The 22,706-nt window shown below is 43.3% G+C and overlaps 1 protein-coding gene and 1 long non-coding RNA gene across 2 annotated transcripts in view; one reads left to right on the forward strand and one right to left on the reverse strand.

The window, feature by feature from the left end:
• Positions 1–21,145, forward strand: part of RAP2A (RAP2A, member of RAS oncogene family) — a 42,049-nt gene extending 20,904 nt beyond the window's left edge. The window contains exon 2 of the mRNA XM_054012385.1: positions 17,382–21,145. Coding sequence (XP_053868360.1) covers positions 17,382–17,619 — 238 coding nt within the window. The 3' untranslated portion in view covers positions 17,620–21,145. The remainder of the gene's footprint in view (positions 1–17,381) is intronic.
• LOC128828062 (uncharacterized) lies at positions 11,168–12,411 on the reverse strand. The gene is made up of 2 exons (XR_008443153.1): positions 12,328–12,411; positions 11,168–11,490 (listed from the first exon to the last, which is right to left on the reverse strand). It is a non-coding gene; the product is annotated as an uncharacterized LOC128828062 (long non-coding RNA).
• Positions 21,146–22,706: the final 1,561 nt, after the last annotated feature.

Consider the following 22,706-nt stretch of genomic DNA (forward strand, 5'->3'; position numbering starts at 1 on the left):
GAAAACAACTAAACAGGCAGGCTGCTACATTATGCTCTGTCTGAGGGGCAGAGCCTGCCTCACGCCAAACACCCCAAAGCCCTGTCCCTCTATGCTTGGCATGCCACAATAGCAAGCCAGAGGGACAGTCAGTCTCTCTCTCTCTCTCTCTCTCTCTCTCTCTCTCTCATATTCTCTTGCTAGCATCCCCAACCCCACATTCCTGTTGATGATTGACATCTCCCCATGCATGCATGCCCACCCTCCTCTCCCCCTGTGCAAGTGGGGAGGGGCAAGTGACTGCTTTTGGGGGTTCCCTTTGCTTCCCCTCAGAAGTCACTTTTCTGTGGGGAGGCAAAGAAATCTGTGGACAACATGAATTCTGCGCCCACACAGTGGCGCAGAATTCTCCCACAACTATGTTTTACCCACCTATATAATGGCTTTAAAAATTCCTTCATTACACCCATGTGAGGATTGCTTAATGAATTGTTGCTCCATTCTTACGCAATCTAACAGCTTCCAAGGCTGTTGAAAATTAAATGCACCTAATTGGTAAACTGGAATGAATTACTAGCATCACAATGTCTTTTTACAACTGTTCTTTATGGAGTTACCTGAGTAGCTAGAATAACTTCTATGGTTTGGACAGCTAAGACACTTAAAAGCTATGCAGGAATCTAGGTGTTTTAAAATGTGGGGACATCTTCAGTTGGTATAAATCTGTATAGCTAAGTGGAACGTAATGGAACTGTGCTGATTTATACACGATGAGGATCTAGCCCACAACGTTAAAATTGTGACACTACAAAATATAGAAAATTTTAAGTTGGGGAAAACATTTTTCTTTGCCTAAGCTTCCCAAAGTGATAGAGGCAGGATGCATTCTGCTAGTTTATAGATTCCAAAACCAGAAGGGTCGATTGTGATCAACATCTACTCTGACCTCCTGTCCAGCACAAGCCATAGAATTTCCCAAAAATAATTCTTAGAGCATATCTTTTAGAAAAATATCCAATCTTGATTTAAAAATGGCCAGTGTTGAAGAATCCACCACGACTCGTGGTAAGTTGTTCCAATGATTAATTACTCTTACTGTTAAAAATATATGCCTTATTTTTGGTCTGAACTCATTTGAAGAATTCTGTGGGACAAATAGGCTAGGGCACACAGTGTTCTCCATCTTGAGGATTTTACATTTTAAAACCTTCCACAGAATGCTAGAAATGGATATAAGGAAAATCTTGCTGGATTTAAAAGTAGAGTACCTTGCTTTTATGGATGTCTACCATCATATTCAAGCTATAGCAAAATTCACCTCAGTCAAGACGAGCATAGGCTAAATTACTAAATTGCGTTCTAAGTGGCATAATTTATAATGAACTACTCTGTGTTTGGGTTTGGCAAACTTAATTTACCATTTAATCATTTAAGATAGCGTATCTCATGTAATCTAGTTTACTTAGCTAGGCTTTGATAGGATTCTTTCCACTAAAATTGCAGAAGTCTAAAATGGAGATAGATCTTGGTTAGGGAAAGTATTTATCTGCAGACCTTATTTATAGTATCACTGTCTCTGCTAATATCTGTAGTCCTTTACAGCTCCTGATAAAAGTACAGGGAACACATAGTAACCGGAGGAAAGAATAAACTTTAGAGTCTGAAATAACACCTTAAAGAAGGATTACAAGTACAAAACTTTTCTGATTATCATGAACACTACAGTCATTGACCTAAAAGTGGTATTTGAATTATTATTTATGAATAATGATACAGGGCACCACCAGACATTAAATAACCATAAATCTTCTTTAAATCCAAAGGCCACATGGTAATTATTCAGTTGCTTTAAATGTGCCTAAATAATAAGCAGTTGACTACATCCTGTAGAGTAGCATACATTCATAAGTGTATGATCAGTTATACTCACAGATGTACCAGAGAATAGTCCTCTCATCCTGGCTTGCTCCAGCATGATGAGACCGGATTTGATAAAGAACCTTCAGATTCATGGCTCTCTTTATACCCTTCAGTTAATCTGTTAGCTCTAGCAAAAACCTAGCCTGAAGCATTTTATCCTTGATATTTTCCTTCCCCCAAGACCTTCTTTTCTTTTCTTCCCTCCCTCTGCCCTTGCTTATCAGCAGAACAGTGGAAAGGTTTGTGCTTGTTTCGTTTAAGACGGTTTTTCTTTGTCTTGTTACTGCAGTCCTGTATTTTATCGGTTACTTTTAAACCATCCATCCTTCCCACATTATTTCTGGTCTTGGCTTATTCTCACAGTCTTACTTTATTTGCTAATTAGGGCTTTTGCCTACTGACTAGCAAATATCTTACTTTCTTAAGCAAACTGAAGCTAACTAGTTGTTTTTTTTTTAATTTCATAACTATCCCTACAGAGGATTAATTCCAGTGGACCCAGGATTTAGCACTTAATAAAAGGGCAGACCCCACACTGAACCAGGGCTGGGGGTAGAACAATACAGTAGAACTTCAGAGTTACAAACCCCAGAGTTATGAATTGACCAGTCAACCACACACCTCATTTGAAACTGGAAGTACGCAATCAGGCAGCATCAGAGACCAAAAAAAGGGGGCAAAGTACAGTACTGTGTTAAATGTAAACTACTAAAATAAAAAGGAAAGTTTAATTTTTTTTGTCAAAGTAAAGAAACTGTTTCTGTGCTTGTTTCATTTAAATTAAGATGGTTAAAAGCAGCATTTTTCTTGTGCATAGTAAAGTTTCAAAGCTGTATTAAGACAATGTTCAGTTGTAAACTTTTGAAAGAATAACCATAACGTTTTGTTCAGAGTTACGAACAACCTCCATTCCCAAGATGTTTGTAACTCTGAGGTTCTATTGTACTGGGCTAGGGAGGGCACGTTCCCAGTGGAGGAATAGTTTAAAATGACACTTCTAGCCGAGGAAAAGGGGGGATGAGTTGTATGTGGCACCAGGAAGTAAGGCTGATGCTGAGAGCTATGTCAGGAGTGACAATGGTTTTGTGAAGACTGCTCTAGTACCATGGACTTGGATTCCCCCCACACCCAATCCCCCATGCTCTTTAGGAGCTGAAAGTCCTAAAAGAGATTGATTGAGCAGGACTAAGGGTACGGTTGCAGCTGCCCAGGTCAGCTGGCTCAGTCTCACAGGCTTGGGCTGCGGGGTGTAAAATTGCTGTGTAGACATTCCGGCTTGGGCTGGAGCCCAGGCTGTGGGATGGGACCCTGCGAGCATGAGCCCCATGAGCCCAAGTCAGCTGACCTGGGCTCTGAGACTTGGTGCTATGGGCTTTTTATTACTGTGTGGACATACCCAGAAACTGTTGACCCTTCTCTCATGAGATATGCACGCTATCAGTTTTCCTCCTAGGTGAAGGATTCAGTATGTCTTTGCACTCCAAGATATACCAGACAAATCCTTTGTCTTTATTCAGAACAGGACATCCCCATCCTGTTTTTCTTCCTGTAAATGTCCTCCCTTGTAGTTTTCGCAATCTCTCAATTGCAGCTGGCCCAGTATTCAAATAGGCATACAATACACAAATGGCCAGGCAGGGAGATGGGTGTAATTTACCTCCTGCTTGAAAGGAACATCTCTGAGGTATGTCATGTCCTGGCAACCTGCCTTAAGAAGATAATATTTGAGATATGTATCTATTCCGGAAATTATCTGTACACACATTTCACAATGATTATGGCAACCACGGGAATGCTCGCTCTCAGGAGAGACCTCACATGCTACACTTTGAACTATTATGCAACTATCCAAGCAGGGGATCTCTGTGCACCCCCTGTGTCCTCTGCCAAGTGGCATCAAGGGGGTCACAGAGCTCAACTCCCATCAGTGCTAATGTAGGGCCCTATACGTTCCTAGATCAGATTGAACTTTTATGCAGAAAAAATTTCTGCATAGCTAGTTGGATGTGTTTGGCTCTGTTTTGAATCATAGGACTGGAAGGGACCTCGATGTCATCTCGTCAGTATTTTTTGAAATATGGACAAAAATGAATTCTAGAAAAGCTGACAGATTTGTCTGCAGTGAATGATAGAACATAAAATTAGGTCAACTCTAACAGTTTTTTTGTGGTTGATTGGTACTGGGTATTTTCAGAGTTTAAAAAAAATTATCTCTTTACTATCGGGCTTGCTATATGTCATCTTATCTCCTTCTGTGAAGAAATTTCACTTCATGTCATCTTTTGACAAGTCAGTTACAACTGTGATCCAAAGACTGAAAAGTAGCTGGATAAAAATTTTCAGACATGGATTCAGTCATTGGGCAGTGTTTTCTATCTCCGGATGTACCTTTTTAGGTTTGGGGTGGGGGAATATAAGCAAGCAGCAGCCACCACCAATTTGGTCAATTTAATGGACCCTCTCTATACACACACCTGATAAATTTAAAAAAAATCTTATCTACTTTTAAGATGAGGTAGAATGTGGAGCTGTCAAGTGGTACCATTACCATAGCAATGGGGGATAAACTGATACAATCCACACATTAAAGTGCCCACTTCTGAAATATTTTTGTGTTCATTTCTCTTGAAATAATACAGAGAGCCATTAAATTAAGACACAGAATTGGATTTCTTTGTGACCTCCAAAGTACCACAACAACAATCTACAGGGTAAAACAAAATCTGATAATAAATTTGTACAGGTGTCATTGAAATGTAATACCAGTGGTGACATTTCTAGTCAATATCATTATCCTCTTGTTCATCATTATGATCTCTGTCGAGAGTTACCGCAGACTTCGTTGCCTTGGCAAGCAGAGTTATGTGCAGGGACATTTGTTCTCACTACAGGCATAATTGATTTTTCTCAAGTTCTTCTTGATAGTGAGTCAGTTCTGGATGTGTTCTGGGTTTTTTCAAATGCTGCATAAGAGACTCTGATTGCCCAGGGAGAGTAGTGACTTTTTTGTTTTTCTTTCCATTTTCAGTGATTATTTCTTGTGATGTTGGACTGTCTGCAGACTGTGCTAGAGTGGTAGTTCAAGCCATTGGATGGAAGGTATTCTTTCCATCCATGATCGTTGATGTCCATATTATCTAGGGTTACCATATTTCAGCAAGCAAAAAAGAGGACGGGAGGAGCCCCACCCTAGCCCCGCCCCCATCCTGCCCTAGCCCCGCCCCTGCCACTTCCTCCCACTTCCCACCCCCCTCAGAATCCCCAACCCTCCCCCTGCTCCTTGTCCCCTGACTGCCTCCTCCTGAGACCTTCCCCCATCCTAACTGGCCCCCTAGGACCCTAACCCCTACCCTTATCCACACCCACACCCCCAGACAGACCCCTGGGACTCCCACGCCCCATCCAACCACTCCCCATCCCCTGATAGCCCCCCCCTAGAACTCCCGACCCATCTAAACCCCTCTGCTCCCTGTCCCCTGACTGCTCCGATCCCTCTCCCCACCCCTGCCCCGATAGCCCCACCCTAACTGCCCCCCAGGACCATACCCCCTACCTGTACCCTGATTGTCCAAAACCTTATCCATCCCCCCCGAAAGCCCTCCCCCGTCTCTTGACTGCCCCCTCCAGAACCTCCCTGCCCCTTCTCCGACCCCCCCTGGCCTCCTTACCCTGCCACTCATCCCGGAATGCTGGGCAGCAGGGGAGGAGGAGCAGGGGAGGAGCTCCAGACTGCTGGAGGCGATCTGTGAATGCAGGGAGGGAGGGAGTGATCTCTGCTGCAGGGGAAGCGGAGGAGAGGCTCTCTCTGGCTGTTGGAGCCCCATGTAAGTGGCACCATCGGGCCGGCTGCCCTGTTAGCCGCGCGCGCTCTGCATTGGGGGGGGAGTCCGGACATTTACAAATTCCCCCTGGACGCTATTTTTAACTCAAAAAGCCGGACATATCCGGGGGAATCCAGACGAATGGTAACCCTAATATTATCAGCTCCTTCATGGATGAGATTTCCATCAGCATGAAGTGGTTCAGTTCCATTTGGAATGAACACACCTCCCTGGAGTCTTTCTACTTCATTTTTTTGCAGCACTAGTGATGAATTTCTTCATCTCACCATAATTGTTGCAGAATCCATGAAGGTGGGGTATGTCAATTAAATTGTGAGATCCAAATTCACAGTGTAGCAAGGTATATATGCAGTGGTGTGATAATTTTGGGACGGTTAAATATTGTACACTCCACAATTGAGAGGCACCTTCTTTGAATGGTCTTCTAAAGGAGATACTCATTGCTGACTGAATTAGATGTCTCTTTATTAACCAAAAGACAAACTTCTGTACCAACTAAGGCAGAAAAGTAACTGACCTCTGTAAAGTTCAATCACCTGGCTTTGGATAATATTCTGAGGCTCTCCTTTGGCTATTTCAGACCAAAGGTTTGAAATGGCATTACACAAAACCACTTGTTCATTTCAAAGCTGTTTATCAGGCTCACTTGCCAGAAGAACATCGACAAAACATTTGGATGACTTAAGTTCCTGCTTTAGATTACTAGCAGCTTGGATAACATCAGCTAATTTTATTGTGCTGCATAGAACAATGGTAGACTTTCCTTGTCCTTGCTGTGCATGTAATGGAATTGCAGAACCATATATATATATATTTTTTTCTAATCTTGACTGTAATTTGCTATTGAAATATCTTGCAGTTTCTACATCTGAGGGAAATAGGGATTTATATCTTTGTAGCAGCTTGGACCAGAGAAGAGCCTTCTTGTTGTACATAAGATCATTGTCTGTTCAGTCAGCTGATAAAATGCAGTGTCATAAGGTAACTGTAGTGTTGCATTGTAACTAGATGGTTTTGCCTTAAGATTTCATTTTACTCAAGTAGGAAGAAAGGCATGTTGAGTGATAAACTGCATCCTTAGCAATCAAGTCTTCCATAGATATTCTTCACAACATGTCATGTCAGTTCCTCTGAAGAGCCACCTCCCTTAGATTGGCTGCTCTCCCAAATGTTTCCCTTTTATGAAGTTTGTCTCCTTTTGTGTGTGTTTTCTCAAGCTAACAATGCAAATGGACCAGTTCCTGGAGGACGTGCATGCTATAGATGTAGGTGAACATGATGCTCTCTGACCAGATTAAGAGTCTGGGTTCTTTCCTGGGTTCTCTACAACTCTGATGTGTGCCAAATTCTACTTGCTTATGTATTTCTGAAAGTAGCCCCTATGATAGAGTATTGGTGGCACATCATCTAAACTAAAAAATTAATCCAGTGGCCACTAGTAGAATTCATCTCTCCTGGCTCCTGCTGTCAGCATCACCGAAATCTCTCCAGCACTGGTGCCTGACAGTTTTTTGCATTCTTTTGATTTTCATGACTGCATTTTTCAAACTTGTGGAGAGTCTTTTTCTCTTTGATGTAAGCTTTAAGGGGCTCATATCCTCCATGTTTTCATACACTCTCTTTCCTGTAGCGGTAAAATTCCCACAGAATGTTGTTAGCATTACCACCGCCACTACCACCATTTTTCATCTTTAGCACAAGTCTGTATACTTGCACAAATTAGATCTCTGTTAGTATCAAACTTGACAGTTTTGTTTAGTGAGCACTTTGATTGAAGCCCGCTGTGTATTGTCCTCTCTAATACTAATACTGATCTGTGCATAAGTGTCACTGAATAAAAAGCTAGTTTCTGGAATATTTCAAAGGCTGGTACTGCATGTATGGGTAAGGGTACGATTTAAGTCATGGGTATTCTTAGTAAAAGTCATGGACAGATCACGGGAAATAAACAAAAATTCACAGCCTGTGACTTGTCCATGACTAAGGCTGCGATTTGCTCATGGAAATCATGGAGTCCGTGACTTCCAAAGACCTCCATGACTTCAGGCAGTGCTGGTTGGGAGCTGCAGGAGCCCCTGCTGCCTGTGGTGCATGGAAGCTGCGGGGTACCCAGAGCTCCCCCACCGCTTCTGGCCACAATGGACGGCAGGGGGAATCCGCTGCTCTTGGCTGCCGCAGGTGGCAAGGGGGAATCCCTGCTGCTCCATGAATTTTTTTCATTATTGCCTATGACCTGTCTGACTTTTTTTTCTAAAAATACCTGTGACAAAAACTTAGCCTTATCCATGACTTATACTGTAAATACCCTTGTCTAATGCTGGGGGGTGGGCTAGCGGCACCAGTTGCCGCCTCTGGCCACCACTGGGATCACTGCTCAGGTGGTCTCGAGGGCCAACCGCACCGGTTGCTGCTCTGGCGGGCCACGGGGCCACTCCAGTGGCCAGCCAGTGTGGCTGGTCCCGGGGCCACCTAAGGTGCTGGCTCCAGAGCCAACTGCTTGGGTGGCCCTGGGGTCAGCCACACTGGTCGCTGCAGAAGTCATGGAATCGATGACTTCCACAGCCTCCGTGACAGACTCTGCACTATGCATGGGCAATTACAAACTCCAACCTTCTACCAGGCAGGCTAGGTGCTACGTTGTATGTACAAAAGCTTACAGATGAAGAAGCATTACATTAGGAATTCACATACATTTATATCTACCTACTATGTGGTACAAACTATGGGCACACAATCTACTGCTACTCGTGCACAGCCTTCAGTGTGAGACTGATCTGGTCAGGAAATTTCAATTGGAAATACAGAAAACTATTAAAACAACTTGTGAGATATAGTAATAAAAATAAGAATATGCAATGTGAAAACATTTCATGCAAGAATTTGTAAAATGTTGATATTTGGCATTTTTTTGCCACATGCTAAACTGCTTCATTTCTGGGGGGAAAATATTGCCCATGTAAAACCAATAAAAATCTTTTAAGATATTGTTGTTTTGGTAGCTTTGACCAATAAACACCACATCAAGGTGTTGAAATTAAATTAAAGTGCAAAATCTGTAGTCATAGTCATGTTTTAGTGTTTCTGGAACTGTGCAAAAAATGACATAAAACAATGAGACTGTCACCTACAGGCATGTGGCACCACTTGGCCGTGCCACCTCATACTTCATCTAAACTTACATAAACTAAGCTTTCAAATGAGGGTACATGAAAGTCCAAAAAACAGGGCCCTTCTTGGAGAATTGCTGCACACCTAATGAGCTAACATTTCTGACATTCTTACATTTTATACCACATTTTTCATCTGGAAGGGATCCTAAAATGTCTTTAAAATTCGGTGAACTGGTATTTAAACTATAAACCTAGATCACTTCATGCAAAATTGAAACGCAGTCATGTGCGGTAACAACTGTTCTTCTTCGAGAGATGTCCCTGTGGGTGCTCCACTGTAGGTGCTGGTGCGTCCCTGCGCCTTCGCCCGGAGATTTTTACAGCAGTACTCATAGCGGCCACGCATGCTCAGAAGCTGCCCCCCGCTGTGACTCTAGGTTAATAGTACGCATGCGTGGCCGGTCTCCTCAGTTCCTTCTCAACCGTCCCCGGCCTGAGACGGAGCTCAGCAGACTCATTAGCAAATCCTTCACTCTTACCTTTTAGTAACCAGTTCTTGTCAGTTTTTTTCTGTTAGTATAGTTACTTACCCAGTTAATCTGTTTAAAAAAAAAAAAAAAAATTTCTCTGTCAGCCGCGGCTATGCCGGGCTCCACAGGTTTCAAACGCTGCGCTACCTGCAAGGAAGCTATCCCGTTGTCGGACGGACACTCAAAGTGCATAAAATGTTTGGGGGAAGCTCACATTCCCCAAAAATGTGCCCACTGCTGCAAACTCAGCTCCAGGGCACGGAAAGACAGGGAGCTTAAACTCAAACTGCTCCTGCTTCAAAAATCTATCGGGTCAGTTTCAGACCCAGGCATTGAAGCCGGCTCCGCTACCCGACACAGCCCCCCCCCCCTCAAAGAAGCTCAAGAAGTCTACGAAAAAGGGGCACTTTTCCTCACCGAACAAGACTATGAGGCATAAAGTTTCTCCAGGCAGATCAACGATCTCTCTGCCTGTGATCCCTCGCCTCGGCAATTTCCATGAGCCAGGCTCCTCCGGAACAGCGCAAAAGCCGCCTGAGGCTTCAGCGCCGCCGAGAAGCTCCGGTGCCGAGGCATCAGGCTTCCAGTTGCCTGCCTCAGTTACGGCACCGTTCGGCACCGCGAATGAGACGGTGCCGACATTCCACAGCACGCCTCACCCGAGGCAGCCTGACATTTCTCGCCCGGCACCGAACGCGGCACCGACGCCTGCGGGGCATTCTGACACACAGATCACAGCCAGAAGCCCCGATCGCGGGAATGCTCTTGTGCGGCAGCCTCTATCGGCTCAGCTTTCATCTCCCGCAGGAGCTTCATTCACTCATTTTACCCAGACAGCTGATCTTCTAGTATCACCTACCTTGCAGTCTCCGCTCATGAATGCATACTCTTTTTCAATGCCTGAGTCAGGATCTGAGCAGTTTTCCTCCAGTGAGGAGGAAGCAGATCCACAGGGAGTTTTTTCTCCATATCATGACTCCCAGCCCCGGACCCAGAGCAATAAGGGTTATGGAAATACTACCTCATCCCACTCTCAGGACCCTGCCCCTTGGGGGATGAACCCCTGGATGGCACCACCTATGCCCTACCCGCCACCATGGCAATACTGGACACCATGGGCATCATACCCTCGGGAACACATGCCCCGTGGCCACTCGACCAGGCGCAACACTGATCCAGCGCTGTCTCCTAATGCATATGCCAGTGACACGAGACGCCTGGCAACACAGCCACGCTCCCAGGATAAACCTAGCCCTTCTCCTGGTCCAACAGACCCGGAGTTAGCACCTGAGGAAGCATTACTTCCCCTTCCTCCCACTCCCTCTGATGAATATACAAAATTCCAGGACCTCTTTAAGAGAGTTGCTAGTGACCTGAACATTAACCTGGACGTGGTTCCCGAACAACAGCATGAGCTAACGAACATCCTACAGCCCCCTTCTTCCTCCAGAGTGGCACTCCCAATTAACGCAGCCCTTTTAGAACCCGCTAAGTCCATCTGGCAGACTCCAGCGACAAGCCTACCTACCTGCAAGCAAGCGGACAAGAAGTATTTTATTTCTCCAAAGGACTCTGAATTCCTTTTTACCCACCCAGCACCAAACTCATTGGTAGTAGACGCTGCGAACCAGAGGGCTAGACAACAGTATTCTCGTTCTGCCCCACCTAACAAGGATAGCAAACGACTGGACCTGTTTGGTCGCAAGGTGTATGCATCCTCCACCCTCCAATTTCGTATAGCTAATTATACTGCAGTCCTGGCAAAATACGACCATAAAAACTATAATAAGTTAATGGACTTTATTGATGACATTCCAGAACAAAGAAAACAACAGTTCAGAGCTATGGTTTCTGAGGGCCAAGCCATCTCACGCACCGCTCTCCAAGCAGCCCTCGATGTAGCCAACACAGCGGCAAGATCTACCGCTACAGCGATAGTCATGCGACGGGGCTCATGGCTCTCCTCTTCCTTTTTTCCTCGCGAAGTTCAGAACACAATTGAAGATCTTCCCTTTGACGGTGACAAACTCTTTGCTTCTAACACGAATGAAGTGCTTCATTCAATGAAAGACTCCAGAACAACCCTCCGGTCTCTAGGTCTCCAGGCACCTACGGCAAGAAGACGACAATATCGATACCAACCATACCACCGGCCACGTTATCCCGCATTTACACAACCTTCCCATAGACCGCAGGAACAGCAACAGCCGCAACGTCCACGACCAAGATTCCAGCGACGTCGCCCAAACTCTGCAGGGGCGCCTCAACCCCCACCAGCTAATAGGCAGATTTGAAGACTTGGTCGAGGGTTTAGAAAGCAACGCCCTCACTTCAGCCGGCACACCAATCTTTGGACACCGCCTACGACCTTTTTTCCAACAATGGAGGAAGATTACCTCCGACAAGTGGGTCTTAGAGGTAGTTACAATTGGATACGTCATCCCCTTCCTCTCCTTACCTCCCACCCACCCACCCTCCCCGTCCCTCTTCAGGGACCCTTCTCACGAGCAGCTACTCCTCCAAGAAGTGCAACATCTCCTTCATCTGGGAGCAGTAGAAATCGTGCCAGAGCGACACAGAGGGAAGGGTTTTTACTCCCATTATTTCTTAACGGAGAAGAAAAATGGGGGATGGCGACCAATCCTCGATCTCAGGCGGCTCAACAGATTCATCAAAAAGCAAAAGTTCAAGATGGTGACCCTCACTACCATAATCCCAGCGCTGGAGCAGGGCGACTGGTTTTCTGCCCTCGACCTACAAGATGCCTATTTCCATGTCACTATACATCCGGCCCACAGACGTTTCCTCCGATTTACCCTTGGTTCCACACATTTCCAATACAGGGTACTCCCCTTCGGACTATCTACAGCCCCCCGTGCTTTTTCCAAACTTCTAGCTGTAGTCACTGCTCACCTCAGGAGACAAGGGGTAGTAATATTCCCTTACCTCGACGATTGCCTCCTCAAAGCTTCTACATTCGACGAGGCGCTCCGGTTCACACGGCTCACAGTCGAGTGCTTTCTTTCTCTCGGCCTACAAATAGAGACAAATCCACATTACGCCCCACCCAGCACCTGCAGTTCATAGGCGCAGACCTCGACTCTCGGACGGGGCTGGCATCGCTCCCACCCGATCGCTTCAATTCCATACACCAACTGGCCACAATTCTTCGCAACAGCCCTCAGGTAACTGCCCGGGACTGCCTGCAACTACTAGGTCACATGGCCTCGTGCACTTTTGTCGTCCAGAATGCACGCCTACACATGAGGTGCTTCCAAGCGTGGCTGGCAACAGTTTACAAACCGAATATGCATTCTTTAAACAAGACTCTCTCCCTGCCTACTCCAGTCAAAGATTCGCTACATTGGTGGACCGTCCACTCCAACCTCTGTTCTGGAGTCCCGTTTCTTCAACAGGCTCCATCACGCATTCTGACCACCGATGCATCTATGACAGGGTGGGGTGCACATATGTCTCATCACACAGTACAGGGACTATGGTCCCCAACCGAGACCTCCCTGCACATAAATGTTCTAGAACTTCGAGCCATTCGCAACGCGTGCCGTCACTTCCTGCCACTAATCAAACATCATCACGTGCGCATAATGACGGACAACATTGCATGCATGTTTTACGTAAACAGGCAGGGCGGAGCTCGTTCCCATTCGCTGTGCACAGAGGCTATGAAGCTCTGGAATTGGTGTATTGCGAACAACATCCGGGTATCAGCAGCCTATCTTCCCGGAATCATGAACACCACAGCGGACGAACTGAGCACTTCCCATGGGACCACGAGTGGGAGATAGACGAGAAAACCATTCACGATGTATTCAGCACCTGGGGTTACCCAACCATAGACTTGTTTTGCAACTGCAAAAAACAAGAAATGTCTCAATTTCTGCTCCAGAGCAGGACTGGGCAAACATTCCCTGGGGGACGCATTCATGATCTCATGGCACCAAAACCTATTTTATGCGTTTCCCCCGATACCAGTTCTCAACAGGGTCCTGATAAAAATACGAACGGATCGAGCCAAGGTGATCCTCATTGCCCCATCGTGGCCCAGACAACCATGGTTTCCCTTCCTCACCAGAATGTCAATCCAACCACCAATCTCCCTGCCGCTTATTCCAAACCTTCTATCTCAACAGCACGGCCGTTTTCTCCACCCCAACCTGCCCATGCTTCACCTCAAGGCCTGGTTCCTACGTGGTTCTCCCAATGCGAATTAGATTGCTCCAAACAAGTTCAGGAGGTACTCCTACATAGCAGAACGCTATCTACTCGCAAGACCTATCTTCAAAAGTGGAAACGATTCACACATTGGTGTTCTGTTCAACATCTTTGTCCTACCTCGGTACCTCTTTCATTTATATTGGACTATCTCTTGGGCCTTAAGCAATCTGGCCTTTCCTTCAGCTCCATCAGGGTCCATTTAGCTGCTATTACGACTTTCCACGACAGAATTGATGATACGTCTGTCTTTGCTCACGCTACTACGAAGCGTTTCCTCAAGGGTCTACAAACCTTATATCCAGACATTAAACCACCGACCACCCCGTGGGACCTTCATCTGGTACTGTCTGCCCTAACTCAACAACCTTTTGAACCCCTAGCCACGTGCTCCCTCTTACACCTCTCGATGAAAACAGCGTTTCTAGTGGCAATTACTTCTGCCAGACGGGCAGGAGAAATAGCAGCTCTCATGGCACACCCACCATATACGATATTTTTTAAAGACAAGGTTACCCTCAGATTACATCCCAAATTTCTTCCGAAGGTCCACTCGTCATTCCATATTAATGAACCCATACACCTGCCGACTTTTTTTCCGAAACCACATGCGAACTCCTTCGAAACCTCAATGCATACACTAGATGTACGCAGAGCCTTGTCATTCTATTTGGATAGAACCAAACCTTTTAGAGCTTCCTCCAGACTTTTTGTCTCTATCGCCGACCGCTCTAAAGGCACGCCTATTTCCACCCAGAGACTCTCGAACTGGATCTCCCAGTGTATCCGACTGTGCTATCACTTGAAGGAGGTTACACCTCCAGACGGCATTAGAACACACTCCACTAGATCTCTGGCTGCCTCAGTCGCGTTCTTACGCAAAGTTCCCTTGGCTGACATTTGTAAAGCAGCCACCTGGTCTTCGGACCACACTTTTGTTAAACATTATGCCCTTACTCAAGGCCCTCTCTCTGACATACGCTTGGGCAGAGCGGTACTTTCAACGGCGTTCCTGCCAGATCCGAAGTCCCTACCTCCTTAAGATACACAGCTTTTAAGTCACCTACAGTGGAGCACCCACAGGGACATCTCTCGAAGAAGAAGAGGAGGTTACTCACCCTGTGCAGTAATTGACGTTCTTCGAGTTGAGTGTCCCTGTGGGTGCTCCACTACCCACCCTCCTCCCCTCTACTTCGGAGTTGGGGGCCTCCATGGTAGAGAAGGAACTGAGGAGACCGGCCACGCATGCGTACTATTAACCTAGAGTCACAGCGGGGGGCAGCTTCTGAGCATGCGTGGCCGCTATGAGTACTGCTGTAAAAATCTCCGGGCGAAGGCGCAGGGACGCACCAGCACCTACAGTGGAGCACCCACAGGGACACTCATCTCGAAGAACGTCAGTTACTGCACAGGGTGAGTAACCTCCTCTTCGATAGTGCACAGATCTGTTACCCAGCAATGAAGAACAAGAAGTCAAAAACACTTTTCATTTAGAACTACAGAAGGAATTTATGTAGCACTTAATTGCCCTAGTTGGAATTCTTTAACGTGTTATTTCCTAATACATGTTAATTTAATTTGTAGCACAAAGCGATGTCTATAGAATAGGTTAGTTCAGTGTTTTGCTGTCTTAGATGTGTGGGAATATAACTGGACAGGAGTAAAAGTCCACATAGGGTGAAAATTGAATCAGTGTCAATGTCTCTTGATTTGGCTACAAAGAGCCTGATCATGTAACATCTGTAGGAGTTGTCAGTACCTCTCAATCTCAAGATAGAGAGTACACCCATTTTGAGACAGGCTTTGGCATATCGTTCTGCAAAGACTTCACTATGTACATAGTTGCTTCTGTAAAATCCTTGGTCCTAAACTTAATCTAGTAAAGCAAGGCTCTATCTTTGTGCCTTTATCACATTATACTGTAAATGTTTGCCCTAAAATATGCATTTCAGTGCATCGTCATTATAGAGAGAACTGGAAGCAACATCTATATTAATGCTTCTCTGACAGTTTCCATTGTAAAAAATTCTTGCAACCTATAACCCCTCAAATATTTGCCTCAGGCCTTAGAAATTTGACAGGGGAAAGGGACTGTGCCTCTTTCTTCTCCCATCAAATTAGTTTCAGTTGCACATAATACAGTTGTTCCTTCTTTTTCTTTTTTTTTTTAGTATGTCACTTCACAATTTGAAAAAAAATTTACACTGAAAAATGGTCCTCAAAAGTTAAGTAATGCAAGAATTTACTTTGCATAGGCAACCTGAATTCAGCCCCATAGTGCCTATGCATTATGACAGTCTCTTATCACATGATCACCCTGTTTCTCTGCAGGACCCAACCTTGTTCCATGGGCTGTGCTCACGGATGGGCTGTACATGATGGGCTGTGCTCACGGATTTGTGTAGTGAATAAGGCTGATATCTGTAAGATCTCTGTTATACGCTATAGAGTCTAGTAATTGGAAGGTATGAAGTGAATGAAGCTGGGGAATGTAGGAAGTAAAAGGATGGCCTAGTTAAGGCAGGTGAACACAACACAGGAGAACTAGATTCTGTTCCTACCTTTGTTACAGAGTTTGTGTGATGTTAAGCAAATCAGTTAAACCAGACTTTTCACAGCCCCCCACAATTGTTCCTTTTCTCAGCCCCCATGAGGCCCCAGCTGTCTTGACTTTCAAAAGTGCCAGGCACTCATAATTAGGTAATTGGGAGCTATCGATGCTCAATACCTCTGGTAGTAAGGCAGTGTCATCTGAAGAATGAGTGCAGGGTTGGGAATCAGGATGTTCTTTGTCTAATGCTGACTCTCAATGAATCATTGTATGGCCTCAGGTAAATTGCTCTGAATGTGTTTCCTCATCTGTAAAATGAGGCTAATACTCATCACCCAAGGAGTTGTGAGAATAAATTCACTTATGTTTCTGAGGCAACTAAACATAACAAAAAATGACACAGAAATGGGTAATGCTGTATTCAGAGCACGGTTTGGGTGCTGTACAGCAAATAAAGCATAGGACCCACATAGAATTATGAGGGTAAAAAACACTGAATAGCTGTCTTTCATTGAGCACCATCCATCCAGTCCACTGAGTGTGGTGCAGGTCTGTGGGGAAAAATAATTAGCAGTTGTGTAGTTAAAGGCTGTATCATAACGCATTCATACCAGGGGGCCGAATTTAAAGTAGTCTGTGCATCCTTATTCTTGCACTTCCTAACTTTTGAGTGTTTGACACTGCAGCTTTAAGTAACTCTCTTTCACAGTGTGTTCTTTGTTTTGTCTGAACTCGGGTGACTAGCTTGAGTCTGCTCTGGAGCCGTAATGTTCACACTGCTATTTTTAGCACGCTAGCTTGAACTCAGCTATTGTGAGTCCTGTCTTCCTGGACTGGAAGGCGTGCTCCCAGCTGCAATGTAGACATAAATTCATAAAAATTGGAGGGAGGCTTGAACCTCCAGCCAATCCCAAATCCTAATCTGGACTGTGTTGGAGTGGGAAGAAATTTTGTTCCACACCGAAAGAGCTAGGGTTGTAAGTGTTCCTCACTGGAGAGAAAATTAAGAGGCAGAAGCATTCATTAGAAAACTCTGAAGGGGGGTGCTGCAACAAACTAGAATGAGGGGAAAAAGCAAAAGCTTGTGTTGCGTTTCGAACTATAAAATAGGTTTTGATGAATGACAGAACTATTTCTCATGGTATGCACCGTGTGTATGTGAGAAAAATCATCTATTTTAAGGAATCTTAATTCTCTTTTTGTTTTTGAATTATAGGTATGAGAAGGTGCCAGTAATTTTGGTTGGTAATAAAGTGGACCTGGAGAGTGAGAGGGAAGTATCTTCAAATGAAGGAAGAGCTCTGGCTGAAGAATGGGGCTGTCCTTTTATGGAGACCTCTGCTAAAAGTAAAACAATGGTGGATGAGCTCTTTGCAGAAATCGTTAGACAAATGAACTATGCAGCTCAGCCAGACAAAGATGATCCATGCTGTTCTGCATGTAATATTCAATAGCATTAAAAATTACCTAACCTGGACCTAATTTGCAGAATTTTTGTAAGATGGTAAAACTGTCTGCCTCATTTCCTGGTTTGTGGGTTACTTGGAATAAATCATAAGTGAAGTAACAACTTTAAGTCAGAGCTGAGCATTGAAAGTCAGTCGCTGTCTCTGAACATAATGGGGTTAAACAACTACAGCGTCTCACCCAATACCCCCTTGTGCACGTACAATTTCGTCATAGACAGTTGATCTACGGGGTGATCTCAGTTGAACTATATGTATTTGCATTATGTCAGACAGCAGCAGCTATTTCATACATTAGAAAATTCCTGGTGAAGAAAATTGAAACTGCTAGAGAGAAGACCTGTGAAGATGATGTGCAATTAGCATATTCTATACTGATAAACACAAAAGGAGGGAAAAGCCTTTCAGTTTCGATATACTGAATTTCAGGAGTTGTACTTTTGCTTGTGGCCAAGTTTACACAAACAAGTATGTTTATTTCATCTGAACTTCTGACAGTTTTACAGGCAGATATGATCTACAAGACCTATAAAGTTCTTTTTTTTCCCCAAAAAATTGATGCAATTTCTACACTTTATCCCATCTTGTGAAATAGAAAGCACTGCATCAGTACTTGAAAGAAGAGAGAGAAGATCTGAAAAACTAATAGCTAGTGAAAAAAACACGATATGGCATTGGAATGTTTTAAATCTTCCACTTTGCTGCTCAAGAATGGAGGATCACTTCAGGTTTTGGTCAGACAAAAAGCCAAACAAAAACCCTTTGTTTACAAAGCAGGAAACATCTTTATCACTTTACTGAACCAGGAGGAAGCAACTGTGATGAAAAAAATCGCTTAGCCTTACTAACAAGGAACACTTTAATAGATTAACTAGTACCATCTTGTAAGGAAAACAAAGCCATGTTGCATCCAGATGTTCCCTTTTGCAGAAACCTCATGGGACAGTATGAACATCCTGCATTTTTAAGTTTGCTAAAGAAGATAATTTCTTTCTTGCCTTTAAGGGCTAAGTTTTTTTTGGTGTGATCCCTAACTAACCTTTGGAAATCAAGTTTGCTATTTCATAGCTTTAATGTTGGCAACTTTTGTTAATTGAATAACCATGTGAAATCATTTTGGCTCACAGGAGGAATATAGTTACGGTTCTACTTTAGGTGAGAAAGGAAAAAGCTTTTGTGTAATTGCCTGACACACTATTCAAAGATTGCCCTGATTATTAGGGTATCAAGTAGTGGGAGCAAATATTTTGTTTTGCAAGGGTGCTCGATCTCTGACATTCTAGTTTTCCTAGCAGTGAAGTATTTATCATTTGCATGAGTAATGGCACAGAAATATCTATTCTGAAGTCTTACAATCAAGTATAGAAAAGTTTTCAATCAAAACATCTAAGTTTTATATGTTGGAGCGATTGTCTTAAGCTGGACCTTTATAGATAAAATTTGGTCATCAAAATGCAATATCACTGAGCCTGTGGTCTAAATACCACCATGCTTTTATTAGTTTCTCAGTCTTGTGCAGTAACAGTGTAGTTCCTTGTGTATAAATGAGTGAAAATGGGTGCATGTGTTCAGTGTGTGCGTGTGTGTGTATCCCTTAGAGATGCTGTAATTGGAGTTTGGTTCTGACAGATTTACCTCCATCAGCAGAACTGCTTTAAAAATGCTCTTAATCTTTGAAATGAGAAACTCAAGTATAAAACAGCTTCACAAAATTTCTTATATAATATAGTAACATTTTTAATCTTGTTCAGTGGGTGACAGCTAACGGAAACATTAGTGATGGAAGAGAACTGGCCACCACTGCCCTTAGTCCTTGAAAAGCTTTTCAAGAAAACAAGGATGTTAAGTCTGATAAACGTGAGGCCCTACTATTCAGATTTTTCTAAATCCTTGTAATGTAGGTTTTTCCTACCAGCTGATTGCCACAATCTTGGATGTTGTTGCACCTTTTTCACATAATATTAACCATGTGTGTGTGCATAAGCAAAATTTGAGACTTGAATCAATGGTATCTTCGCTTCCTAAAATACCTAAATGGAGGAGGGGTCTAATGAAACCATACAATCTATTAATAAAATAGGCAGCTTGTCAATTTGAGAGCTACTGCCTGAGTGCTCAAAAACATTATCAAATTTGATATCAATTTACAGTGTTATACAAAATGTTAAGATCTTATATAAAAAATTGCTGTGCGACCAATAAAGTGGTATAAATAATATGTATGAAGGGCTTAAGTTGAAGTGTGTAACATAAAACATATGGGCTTTTAATTTAGGAAAAATTGCACAAGTAAAATTCTAAACAGAAAATTGTAATAAAAAAGATACTTCCGAGACCTGTTTTTCCTTACCATTTTACATTTGTAATGTCTAAGCAACACACACATCAACACACAACATTCCAGGGACATGACAGGGGGAAATGTAAATGCTCTTCTCTTTATTGTATAATTCTAAGGAGATAGTTGTGCACTATTTGTGTTTCCACTTCTATGAATATAGTGGAGCTTGAATCAATGACAGTTGCATTTGGCTAAGATATTTTTGAAGGCATAAGGATAGCAAGAGGGTAGTTAAATGAGCCACATTCAAGATGGGTGGCCACCTGGAGAAAGTCAGTGGTGTCTTGGGTCACCTCTTACTTTGTACCCCGATCAGACTAGCAATTATATAGTGTATGAACGTTTTTTATAACATGCCTTAAAATATTATGGTTTGATCCAAAGACCCATGTTTTCTTTCGCTGGTCTTGTAGAATTTTGTACTTTTCTACAAAGACAGCATTTTTTAAGTTTTATTGATATTTTTTTTTTATGTTGCAACTTTCATTCTTTTCGGCTGTGATAATGGTAGTAACTGTTTGCTCCCACTTTTAAAAAGTAGGTAAAATTAATAAACCAGCATCAGATCAAAAGTATTACACATGGGGTTTTTTATTAGAGCATCAAAAGCAGTTTTTGATGACTTTCTGTTCTGGCCAACAAGTAACTAGCCTCTCTCTAACCCCAGTGCTACAGTTGCCATCGCTTTTCTGTGGGAAAACTACTGGTATTTGCTTTCGTGTATAAAGAATGTTGCCTAAAGATGTCAGCCATTTGGTTGGGGGTGGGTTGTGCATGTTTGGTTTTCTTTTTACCAGTGTAGAATCAAAATACTGGTTAGGCTTTAATGGTGAAACTCTGCGACAAAGCAAATGTTTGACAACAGCAGGAGGCTTTTATCTGCATTGTTGTGCATCAGGTCTCAAGAATGATTGCAGTGGGTTTTGGAACCAGGCTTAACGGTATTGATTTGGGGTTTCCCAGAGGTGAATAAATATATTTCACAGTTAATTGTTGAACTCTAGTACAACTGGCAACCTATAGATGGAGCAACAATTTATTGTTTTGTAACAATGTCAGTTGTTAAACCTTGATGTTTCAAATAAAAACAAGAATTGTACATAGAACTCAATGCAAACTCAGCAGTTGTATTTGGAGTTAAATTATTTTAACAAATAAATTTATTTAATGAAACCTGCCTTGGATTTCCTTGTATCCTACAGTTTGGTTTTGTCAAATAGCTCATCCAAAGCCAATTAGAACCACTTGTAAACAGCACTAAACAGACCTATTTAGAGTTCCGGAGACGCTCTCCTGTTGAAATGTTCTGTTGATATAAATTGAATGGATGCAAGCAAATACTGTTATTTCCATTTTCACATATGCACATATACTGTAGCCTCACATACACTGCTACTGGATAAAATATTAAGACAAAGTGTGCTACAGGAAAAGGCCAATGGATTGGAAGCTTATTAATGTACATGTCTCATTCTGAAAGGTTGAATAAAGATTGCTGTAAAGTGTACTAAAATGATGTAATGAGCTGAACTTGGTCAACCATGAAGATGTAATATCCAGAAATACAGTTACTTTTATTGTATAAAATTTGCAGTGGGTTAACATAAGGATTGATCATGTCAGCTGTCCTATTGATGACTGGGATTTTATTTTATTTTTTTAGTCTTGCATTACTCTACAGAATACATTGTGTTAGCAAGAATTTCATTCTACATCTCTGCAATGATAGCTATATTTGAACAGTCCTGATGCTAATGTTAACAGGATTGTTCTAGATAATTGTGGATTAGCAGTTGCATCTTGGTGCTACTGACATGACTATAATGTATTATTGTGTTTGAACTTGATGGGTGGGGGGGGGGGTGTTTGTGTTTTGTTTACAGGTCATGTGGGTTTTAAGGTGCCAAAAGTTGGAGGCTGGTATTCTGTAAGAACTCTTTATTCTGTGGACAACACTGTGAAGATTGACAAATTATGTTAATTTACACAGCCTTCAGCTGCTCTAGTCACTGATAACTGGCCCATTCATTCTGTAAACCAATTTCCAGTGCATCTTTGGCTAAAACTGGACAACCCCTGGCAACATTATATTAATTTAGTAGAATCCTTGGGAGGGGGGTTGTATAAGGGAATAGCCACATGGGTGTTACTGACATTTATTGCACTGTTCTGAATAGCTAAAAAACACAACATGCTATAGCACTGTGTGTGGCTTTTTTGGAATGCAGGAACACTTGTTTAGATTATGATATTTGAATTTTTTCACTTGTTCTGCTGGTTCCTTCTGGGAAAACTTTACACTGTTTTTCAATTTAAAAAAATCTGTCACATTTTCTGTTTTCCAGAGATACTCACTTGGCAAGCCTTGGCTTCCATCACTTAGGTCGTATAGTGACTGCTTGCTCATCTTCAGAGTGCTGAACTATTCTAAAAATGGCCCATAGGAACATCTCTCCTATCCTTTTAGGTGCTATGCTGCTTTGTCCTCTCTCTAATGTAAGATCAGTCCCTTTCAGACTACATGTAAAGGAGAAATTCCCACGGTACTAACAGGGCTTTGTGGGCTGTGTGGCTCACGCACTGACACCCTAGAACGGGTTGGCAACTTCTGGCATGTGACTTGCCAGGGTAAGCACCCTGATGGGCCGGGCCAGTTTGTTTACCTGCTGCGTCCACAGGTTCGGCCGATCGCGACTCCCACTGGCTGCGGTTTGCAGTTCCAGGCCAATGGGGG

Source organism: Malaclemys terrapin, chromosome 1 (genome assembly GCF_027887155.1).
Source record: "Malaclemys terrapin pileata isolate rMalTer1 chromosome 1, rMalTer1.hap1, whole genome shotgun sequence".
Taxonomy (NCBI): domain Eukaryota; kingdom Metazoa; phylum Chordata; order Testudines; family Emydidae; genus Malaclemys; species Malaclemys terrapin.